This window comes from Suricata suricatta, chromosome 1 (genome assembly GCF_006229205.1).
Source record: "Suricata suricatta isolate VVHF042 chromosome 1, meerkat_22Aug2017_6uvM2_HiC, whole genome shotgun sequence".
NCBI lineage: Eukaryota > Metazoa > Chordata > Mammalia > Carnivora > Herpestidae > Suricata > Suricata suricatta.
Genome location: NC_043700.1, coordinates 43,479,431 through 43,490,348, shown reverse-complemented (window position 1 = coordinate 43,490,348; position 10,918 = coordinate 43,479,431). Strand labels below are relative to the sequence as shown.

General features: G+C 39.3%; 1 protein-coding gene across 2 annotated transcripts in view; it reads right to left on the bottom strand.

Moving 5' to 3' along the window:
* The window catches only part of ADAM7 (ADAM metallopeptidase domain 7), a 59,904-nt gene extending 55,239 nt beyond the window's left edge, over positions 1–4,665 (bottom strand). For both annotated transcript variants that reach the window (XM_029943389.1, XM_029943469.1), the window contains exons 1-2: positions 4,596–4,665; positions 3,524–3,627 (exon numbers count right to left, since the gene is read on the bottom strand). In XM_029943389.1, coding sequence (XP_029799249.1) covers positions 3,524–3,627; positions 4,596–4,647 — 156 coding nt within the window. In that variant the 5' untranslated portion in view covers positions 4,648–4,665. The remainder of the gene's footprint in view (positions 1–3,523; positions 3,628–4,595) is intronic.
* Positions 4,666–10,918: the final 6,253 nt, after the last annotated feature.

The window sequence follows — 10,918 nt, the reverse complement described above, 5'->3', positions numbered from 1 at the left end:
TACATGGCAATGAGAGGCAATGACATATGGCCATTTGTAGGAAAGTGGATGGACCTTGAAGGTGTCATGCTAAGTGAAATAAGCCAGGCAGAGAAGGACAGATACCATATGTTTGCACTCATAGGTCTAACAGGAAAACAGGAGAATCCTAATGAAGGACCAGGGGGAGCGGAGGAGGGAGAGAGAGTTGGGGAGAGAGAGGGATGCAAACCTTGAGAGACTATTGAATGCTGAAAACAAACTGAGGGTTGAAGGGGAAGGGGGAGGGGGAAAAGAGGTGGTGGTGATGGTGGAGGGCACTTGTGGGGAAGAGCACTGGGTGTTGTATGGAAAACAATTTGACAATAAACTATTATGGAAAAAAAAAGACAAAAGGGCAGGGGAGTGGCAGCAATGATAAGGGAGAGGAGATAATTTCAAGGGATGTATTTATTTACATGCTAGAATCTACAAAGCTCAGTGATTCTTTGATGGGGGAGGAGGCACAAGGGAGGAGTGAAGAATTCCCTCAGGCTTCTAGTTTGTTTAGACTACGCTGTTGAATTGAGGGTCTTCTTAAGTGGGGCAGTTTTGAGGAAAGGAGAGGGAGTTTTGTCTTTGTTAAATGTGAGGTATGTGTTAGGGCATTTTTGACTGCAAGTTTAACATAAAATTGGGATTTTATTATATACACAGAATTCACAGTGGGCCGGCAGGAACCCAGGCGCTTTCTCAAAAAGGAAGGGTGGAATCCCGTTTACAACACGATGAACTGTACGGATTGTATATTAGCTAATATTCAGACACTATTGTTAATATTGTTAAATGTGACATTGATGGTAATCTTGTCATGAATATTGTTTCTACGTAAACAGAATTTGGTAATTTTATAGTTAATTTAGAATTTTATTTAATTTTTAAATGTGTTTTTATTTTATTTTTATTTATTATTGAGACAAAGAGAAACAGTGCATGAGTCGGGGTAGGCAGAAAGAAAGGGAGACACAGAATCAGAAGCAGACTCCAGGCCTGAACTGTCAGCATAGTGCCCTACGCCGGGCTCACACCCACAAACCATGATATCACGACCTGAACCAAGTTGGATGCTTAACCGACTGAGCCACACAGGTGCCCGTTTTTATTTTAGAATCATTTTAGACTTAGAGAAAAGTTGGAAAGATAATATGGAGAATTCCCATGAACCCCACAACTCATATTTCCACCCTGTTAACATCTTACATTACTATTATGTGCCTATCACAACTTATGAACCAAGACTGACATTATCAGTTACAGTATACATTTATACAGATTTCCTTAGTTTTGTTTAAGATCCTTTTAGTGTCTTAGGATCCTATCCAGGACACCACATTCATTTAGTCATGGCTTCTTAGCTCCTCTAGACTAGTTTCTCAGATGTTCCTTATTTTTTTGACAACATTGACAGTTTTGAAGAGTAATCAAGCATTTTATAAGATTTCCTTCAATTTAGGTTTTTCCAAAATCTTTCTCATTACTAGACTGGGACAGTGGAGATTTGCGAGAAAAACAACAAAATAAAGTGCCATTTTCATCGCATCATATTAAAAGTACATACTATCAGCATGAGTTATGACTGATGATGTTAATTAACCTGGATCAGTGGCTGAGGTAGCATTTGTTAGCCTTTCTTCACTGTGAGGTAACAGAGTTTCCCCTTCCATGTTCTACGGAAGTCACTATGCACAGGCCATGCGTAAAACATGGAGAGTTACATCCATCTCCAGGAAAGGGTAGCATCTACATCAATTTTTTAACTCTTATGAATAGATTTGTCTATTCTCCCCCATTTATTTTTTATTAAATTATTTATTTAGACAAATATGGGTCCATGGACATTCATTTATACTTCTTTATGGTCCAAAACTGTTTTTAATTTTGTTGCTCAAATTGTCCCTTCTTTTGCTTACTGGGAGCTCCTTCATTTGTCTCCTATGTTCTTTTGATATACTCCCACCGATGCAAGTTTGGAGATTTTGTTTGAGAACTTTCTTACTTTCTGGTAGTATAAGAGGCTCCAAACTCATCTTGCATCATTCCTGCCACAGGTCAGGCTCATCTTGCATATTCCTAATGACACTTTTAAAGCTTTTTTTTTTTTTTTTAATGTCTATTTGTTTATTTTGAGAGACAGAGGGAGAGAGCAGGCGCACAAGTTGGGGAGGGGCAGAGAGAGAGAGAGGGTGAGAGAGAACCCAAGCAGGCGCTGTGCTAATAGCACAAAATTCAGGGCTCAATCTTCTGAATGATGAGATCATGACCTGAGCAGACATCAAGAGTTGGAAGTCCAACTGACTGAGCCACTCAGGTGTCCCCATAATGGGACTTTTAATATCAGTCTTGATTTGCAGAATGGTGGTAGAAGACTGACTTTGCCCACTTGGGTGAGTAGCAAACTTTAACCAATAAAAGTTTTATTTTGTTTGATTGTTGACCTGAAGTGTTATATGAATAAAAAGCTTAATAAGGGGATAATGGAAGTGGAGATCAAGAGAAAACACTATTTATAAGTTGATTATTAGAGAAAAAATGGTTAGACATTATTTCCTGACAGCAGCAGGTGAAGAGGTTCATTTTCATGCTCTCCAGCCATTTAGGTGGGATCTTTTGGATAACTGAAAGGTGTCTTGCTTATGATGAGAAACCTAACAAACGAGAGCGTGGAAGGCTGGTTCCTCTAGTCTTGGAGGGAAGAAAAGCAGGGGCGCCTGGGTGGCTCAGTTGGTTAAGCGTCCGACTTCAGCTCAGGTCATGATCTCATGGTTCATGGGTTCGAGCCCCACATGGAAACTACTTTGGATTCTCTGTCTCCTTCTCTGCCCCTCCCCAGCTCATGCTGTTTCTCTAGGTCTCAATAATAAATAAACATAAAAAAAGAAAAGCAGTTGCACTGGGAAAAGTTAGCCCACTCCAAAAATGTTGGGGCAAATTGACAATAAGTAGCCTCCATAGCTCACAATGCAAGTGCCTACCAAATGTCTGAGGAGAATCACCGAATGTCTTTTTGACATTATATATAATTACACATTGTCTGCATAAACATTTGGGTTTTTTTTAAAAAGAAAAATTTAATGTTTATGTTTTAACACCCGAATACACACTATTCTAAGCAACAGGCCAAATGTGTTCCCATGAAAGCTGCCCGACTTTGCTGCAGAAAGCTGCATATTACAACTCTGAGAAAGCAAAATGCTTAGAGATTCCATTCCATAGACACCAGCTCAGAACAAATGAGGTTGCCTTAAATCAGCCCGGAAGACTGGTAGTAGAAATCCTGTTAGTGGAAGATTTTAAATGGCACCCCCTAAAATCCAAATTTTACTCCATCTTCTTTTCTAATCCATCAAAAGCTTGCTTCGCCCCCACCAAGCACATGCTGTAAACTGAGTAGGAGTCTGCAGAAACATCGAGACTCTTCTCTTGTTCAGTTCGGATTGGAGCACAAGGTTGCTTTCTACATACTCTGTGAGCGCAGTAAGCCACACGTATTCAATCAAACATGTACCTGTATGTCATAATCCTGGGTGTGCCAAACATCTCTCTTCTGCCTCAGAGGAAGCCTTTTAGGATAAACCAGTTCTTGACCCTCCACTCCAAGGATTACCTTTTCTAAAAGGAAACATGAGGGGAAAATACATCTGGCATTAAACATTCACCCACAGTGACTGGAGAACAATCACTGTCACAGGGTTCACTTGCTCTCAATTAGCAGCCATGTGCAGCATCACTATGACGGCTGAGGAAATTGAGACTGTCATTTCCAAGTTAGGAAAATATAAGCAAAATTGGAAAGTAGACACAAAACAATTAGGTGCTTGGCTTTTTCCATCTTTCCACCTTGATCTCCTCATGCCTGTCTCTGGATTCTGCCCCTTGTCACAGCCTGCACTGGGATGAGTAGTAAATTGTAAATTACCAATTTTCCATGTAAATTACTGATTTTTGTCTCCCAGGAACTTGCATTTGAAATCTTAACTCTCTTAGCTAAATACAAGGCTTTCTCTTGCTAAAAAGGTTTTAGGCACTCTTGAGTCAGTGCATAATAGTCAACACAAATCGTGGGCCTCTGTGGTGAGGTGAGCCCTGGAAACCTTGCTGAGGAGTGATCAGGGGTCAGAAAGACCATAGGATTTTAGGATCTGCTATTAACTGAATCAAATAAGTTTTACCACTTTATTAGCAGTGTGGCCAGAAATACTATATCCATTCTCTCTGATTTGTATATATTATTCTCAATTTCTTTATCTATAAAGTAGAGACAACAACTTAAAATTTTACACATGCTAACGGACAAAGTGGCTAATGGCTAGCACAACATGTGCTATGTTAGAGATATTCAGAAATGCCCACTCCTTCCTCCTTCCCACTGGAAATCAGACCATGTAAGACTGAGAAGGTATCTCACAGAATCACAGAATCTCAGTATTTGCATAACTGGCCGAAGACCTATGCTCTGTTCTCAGCTAAATCACCCACGGGAATTCATGTTTTTACCATTTACAGTTTAAATGTTGTGACTAAAGAGACATCGCCTCATAACCTAGGAAGAACGCCCTAATAAAAAGATTAGGACATACCTTTAATCTGAGGAATGAGTATGACCATGAAAAGCAACGGCCCGAGGAACATTCTGAAGGGTTCCAGTGGAGGAGACCCAGGTGCTTGAGGAAAGTTGCGCGCAGCTCCGGCCTGGCCTCCCCGGCAGGGTCAGCGCACCCAGCAGACAGACAGGCAGTTTTGATGCAGCACAAGGAAGTGTTCCTCGCTCGCGTTGCATCATTTGTGAGGTGCTTGAGGCTAAAACCCAGAGGGTGGACATCAGGTACTAATTAAAAGGACTACCAGGGTGCTGCGGTGGGGGCGGGCTGGGCAGAGATCTCTGCTTCATGCCTGATGTAGATACAATTCTAGAGGTACTAAAACTCCGAAAGTAAAAAAAATCATGTGTGTCAGAAAAAAATATTAAAGAATGTTTATATAAACGTTGGTTGAAGAAGGTGCGTATGAAGAATGCCACGTGTACAAATTGTAAAGGAAGATTTGATAAAACTAGTGAGAAATACTGAGACCTTCCCCAGCCCCCAGCAATTGAATAACACCCTGCGCCATGGGCATCATGGCCTTTCTAATGCTGCACAAACACAGGACATTAATTCATATTCCACCCCCAGCCTCCACTCCTACCTTGATAAAAGAACCTAGAATCCTGGGGCAAGAAGAGAAAATGAAGGGAAATAACTTGGTCTTTTCTCACCCCCAGTTTTATCAAGATACAACTAACATACAGCGCTGTGTGAGTTTCAGGTGCGTGGTATAATGACTGGACTTACTGTAAGTTAGAAGTGTAGTTAACATCCACCACCTCTTGCAGATACAGACGAAAAAGAAAAGAAGGACTTTTTCTTTGTGATGAGAACTCTTAGGATCTATTCTTAACAATTTTCAAATACACCATATAACAGTGTTTGCTATATTATCATGATTTACATTGTGTCCCTCGTACACATTTATCTTATAACTGGAAGTTGCACCATCTGAACACCTTTATCCAAACTCATTTACGAAAACATGTTTATGCCATCAGTCACTTATAAACTGAAATTAAAAGACAAAAACTCCAGAAATGTATGCAACATATATAATAAAAGGGAAGGGTAAATATCCTTAAAATGGAACTTTTTCAAATAAACACACAAAAAAGACATTAATGGACAAATGTGCAAAGAATCTTATAAGTCTATATATGTGCCTACAATCTCTTCTTATATTAGAAGAGATATCCCTTTGCCAATATAATACTTTGGAGTCTGGGATTTTATCTCTTCCCCCACCTCATATTATTGATTATCCCTCTAATATTCCCATAAATTGAGCTAATCTATGATAACTAGACGCCTTCTTTTAATATTTAAATAAGTTCAAACCTCTTCCTTTCAAAAAATTCCTTCCCTCAATCCTATCTTCCACAGACCCTTACCATCACCTTATTTTTCATTCCCTTTTCGACTAAACTTTTCACAAAGTTTATCTCGACTTCTTCTGGCAACTTTCTCCCCTCCAGCTGGTCCTAACACATTGCACTCTGCCTTCATTATTCTGCTGATAGAGCTGACTAATCTTGCCTATAATTTCACAATTTCTATAACCAATGGATAATTTGGTTTCTCATGTTACTTGCCCTCTTAATAACACTTGGCGCTGTTGACCATATCTTCCCCATTGACATACTCTAACTCCCCGACACAGTCATTTTAACATTTTCCTATCTCTTTCTCTTTCCTATCCTTTTCCTATCTCTTTCCTATCTCTTTCAACCCAACCTTTAAATTTTGGAGTTCCTCAAGGTATTACCATATGCCTTCTTTTTTTCTAACTGTATGCCTGTTCCAAAGCCATCTCATCATCAGTTATGGCTTAATTATCATCTCTCTGCCACGTCTCACAATTATTATAGAGCTAGCCACCTGCATGGTATACCTTTACAGCCAACTCTACTCAACATCTTCATTGGGAGGGCTCAAAGCCCCTGCAAACTCAGGAAGTACAAAACTAGTTCTCTGTCTTTGTTAATGATGTCATATCCATTCCACATTGCAAGTCTGAAATCTGGTAGTCATCCCTGATATCTCTCATAATCAATTCATCACCAGGTGTGTTTATTTTTGCTTCTAAAAAATATCCCATCCTCTTTTCTGCAGGCTTTCTGCCTCCATCTTAGTACAATTTCTTATAGATTCTCTTTGGCTATACTCCAGCAAGTGTGATCTTTTCAAAATAAAAATCTGATCATGTCATATTCCTATTGAAAATGCTTCAATAATTTGTCATTGGTGTTAGGATCAAGATTTATCTGGCTTTAAAACATCAAAAGGTAAATTGTCTACCATTTTTAAATGCTGTTTCTATGGGCAGAGTACAAAACATTACTTCTGTTTTCTCATCTATAAAATGGGCATTGGGCATAATAAACATGTGTCTCATAGGGATAGTATGAGTATTAAATTAATCTGTGTTGAAAGCAAACTTACATTCCACAGTTCATTCACTGTCCAATTCTCTTAGTTGATTATTTCATATCCACTCTTCTCTCATGAAATCTCAAATCTCCCTGTACTTACTCTCAGCTGATCACTGAGAAACGCAGAAATCACCAGAAGAAAGAATTCATACCTTCTATTAGCACATCCACCTCACTATCAAGATATGTGCCAGTATAGACTAGTACTCTCCTGTTTCTGTGGATGACTGCTCATGCCTGTAAGGTCTACCCACCATTAACATAGTGGATTCCATTCCTTCTTCCTCTTCCAGGGTCATTACTCAGTCAATTGTTCTCTTTCATCTGAATTACTATATCTGCAAACATGGTGTTGTTTTTGTCCATCTTTTAAAAAGGACTTCTTTAACATCACTCTTCCCTTCACCAAGCTACTATCCTATTCTTGACTTCTGTTATAGCACAGATTCTTGAAAAATGAGTGTACAGTTTATCTGCAGTTCCTCTCACCTCGTTTGCTCTTGAATTTGCTTCAATAAGACTTGTATTTTGCATTCAACAAAACACTTCTTGTAGATGCAACTGATAGCTGCACTTTGCTAAATCCAGTGGCCAATTCTCAATTTCCACTAACTTGATTTTTTAGCAGCATTTGACACAATTGATCACTTCTACTTTTTGAAGAGCTTAGCTCATGATATACTATCTCCTCCATGCTTATTCACTCCTTCTTCTTAGTTCCTTGTTGGATCCTTCTTTTCCAAGTGTTTAAATATTCCAAATTCAAAGTCTTTCCTATATTAGAATATTACAACTCCATCTCCATCTTTTCAGTTACTTAGGAGTCATCCTTGATGCCTCTCTTTTCCCCCACTTTGCATCTTATCCATTTACAAATCCAATTGTCTCTAGTCTCAGAAGACATCAAGAATCCAACCACTTCCAGTTGTGTTTACTGCTGCTATGCTGAGCCACCATGTGATCATCTCTGGCTTAGTTTGTTAAAATAGCCTCATAATTGACCTTAGTGGTTTTCTCTTAATTCCTCACAGTGTATTGTCTTCATATCATCCAGAATGATCTCATTAATACACATTACATTATGTGTTTCTTCTGCTCAAAACATTTCAGTGGCTTTCTGTCTCAGAGAAGTAGCTGATGACCTGTAATAGCATCTAGGAACTATATGATCCAGCCGGATGCTTTCAGGTGTCATATCTTACTACTGTCCTCTCACCCACTAGAATCCTGTCACCATGTGTCCTTGGTCTTTATCAAACAGCCCACACATATTCTGCTGTGCATTGTAAGAGTTGCCATGCGAAGGCAATTGAGCGGCCACTTTGCCGTGGAGAGCTGTGAGCACTGACAACCCCCACCTGCAAACCTGAAATGACTCGGGCCCTTTGAAAAGCACCAGCCGCCATTTTATTGCGGGTCAGATAATAGTTCCAGGCACCGCCAGGGACTGACGACCCCCACTCTCCAATCTGGACTGTCTCAAACTGAAATGCCTCACCATGGAATTCCAGCACCCCCCGCCCCACCGAAGTGAACAGCCAATTGAATCCAAAGATGCCCTACTTGGCTATCAGCCCACCTGAGCTCAAACCCGGAACTCCTGCACCCATAAAAGACCTTGCTCTCCCATATTAGGCCGACTTCCCTGACTCCCCACTCCACAGTCACGGAACCTCGCCCGGGAATTGTAGACTCCAATAAAGCTTCTCTTGGCTCCATAACTTGATCTCTCTCTTTCCTCTTGCCTCTGCCTCCATCTATTAAACCTTACATGCATATTTCTTCTCCTTTCAGCCACATGTCATGCTTCTTCTCTGTCTTCAGATCCCTACTTAAATATCATTATGACGTTGAGGACCTCTACAAAAACTCCATGTGAAATAGACATGCTCTCTTCCATCCTGGTACCTCTGTTGCCCTTTGTTGTGTTGCATTAGAGGTCATGTGGCAATGCTCTATATTTATTACTTATTTCTATTTTAATTGCCTGCACTCTTCCTTGAAATGTAGCTGCAAGAGTGCAGGAATTTTTCACAATTTTTCACAATTCTGTTCAGAGTCTAGAACAATGGGTCACTAGATGATTTTTATTAAATGAATATATTAATACATTTCAGAACTTGGATGATATCTGGTAATAACATCTAATAAAGCTAAAGTATAATTATTTTAACTTTTAATTATGAGGAGCCTATATAGTACAGAAGTAGGAGTACACTTTCAGATTCAGACCACCTGGTTTCAGTTCCTGGCACTTATAATTTCTACTTGTAGACCTTGGATGCTATCTGATCTCTCTCTGCCTCAGTTCTCTCATTTCCCAAAATGAGACTAACTCATAGTAGTTCTAGTGAGGATTAAACAATGTAATTTACATAAGTCACCAAAGGCAGTGCCTGTTGCATATTAAAAGCTGGGTAAGTACTGGTTTTTAAAGAACACATAAGAGTTGATTTTTATTTCTATTACTTTCCTGTGCCAGTTTCATCCACTTTTCATCTTCTTTTTTTTTTTTTTTCTCTCAGAGCTTCAGGTTCTTGGCTTCTTTTGCTTGCCCCAACACAGCCTACTTTCTCCCATTTAAGGGCCTCTGACAGGGGCACCTGGGTGGCTCAGTTGACTAAGTGGCTGACTTCAGCTCAGGTCATGATTTCACCCTTCATGAGTTTGAGCCCTGCATAGGGCTCTGTGCTGACAGCCTACAGCTTGCTTCGGATTCTGTGTCTCCCTCTCTCTCTGCTCTCCCCTGCTCATGCTCTGTCTCTCTGACTCTCAAAATTAAAGTTAAAAGAAATTTTTAAAAATTAAAAAAATTTTTAAAAATAAAGGGCCTCTGGACATACTTGATTCTCAACTCAGAGTCTTCTCCTTTCCTCTTTTTTGCCACATCAATTACTCACTTTTCAGTTCTCAGTTCAAGGGTGGCTCTCTCAGGAAAGCTTTTCCTAATCCCAGAGTCTAGACCAGATGTCATTCTGAAACAAGATTATCTTTTTTTCTGAAAACTTATGTTAGTTTTTCACACATTTACCCATCTAAGTATTTGATTATCTACCTCCCCCAGCAGACTAGAATCTCCAGAAAGCCAATGTTCTGTTTGGTTTTGCTTACTCTGGTACCACAACCTAGCAGTGTCTTGCAGATAGACACTGCATTTAACATAAAATTGTTGAATGCAATAAAATAGTTTACAACATGATTATTGCCTGGTTACACCCTTGTATGTTTCCAGAAATGTTGAACATAATTGAAACAACTTGTATGCAAATGATCATCTCTACCAGTAGAGTTTCTGACTCTCTTTCAAGTCAATGCAAAAGAGAGTTGACAACTGATGAATGTCCTCAGGGTATTTGACCCATTACCAAACCAAATGCTCATCTACACATCAAATGGAATTTACCAGCTTTGTTTATCATGATAGTTGAAAGGATCACTTTAAACTGGGTGACAGGAACTATACTGAACTTGTCTTTTTTACAGTCAAAGTTGTGAGAAATGAAGAAACGATTTTTAAAATACCAATCGGGGAATCTCAATTATTTATAGTGTCATGGTAAATGATAAGGTTTGAGGCCTTTTTCTGATGTCTTTGTGTGAATTACAGCTAGGCTAACTTCTAGCATATCTAAAATATTACAGACACAGTATTATCTATGGTTAACCCAGGTGAAACAAACAAGCATTTTTAAAGAAGCAAAATTCTTGTAACTGACTAAAGCCACATAATCAATAAATGGAAGGCAGAAGTTAAAAGAAAATATCTGCCTGACTCTGTGTTCTATTATATCCAGGGTCCCTTTTTTGAGAGGAAAACAAGCTTTATTATTTCTCATAATCACACTCCAATCAATCTTTCAAACTTGGAGAATGTTATATTCA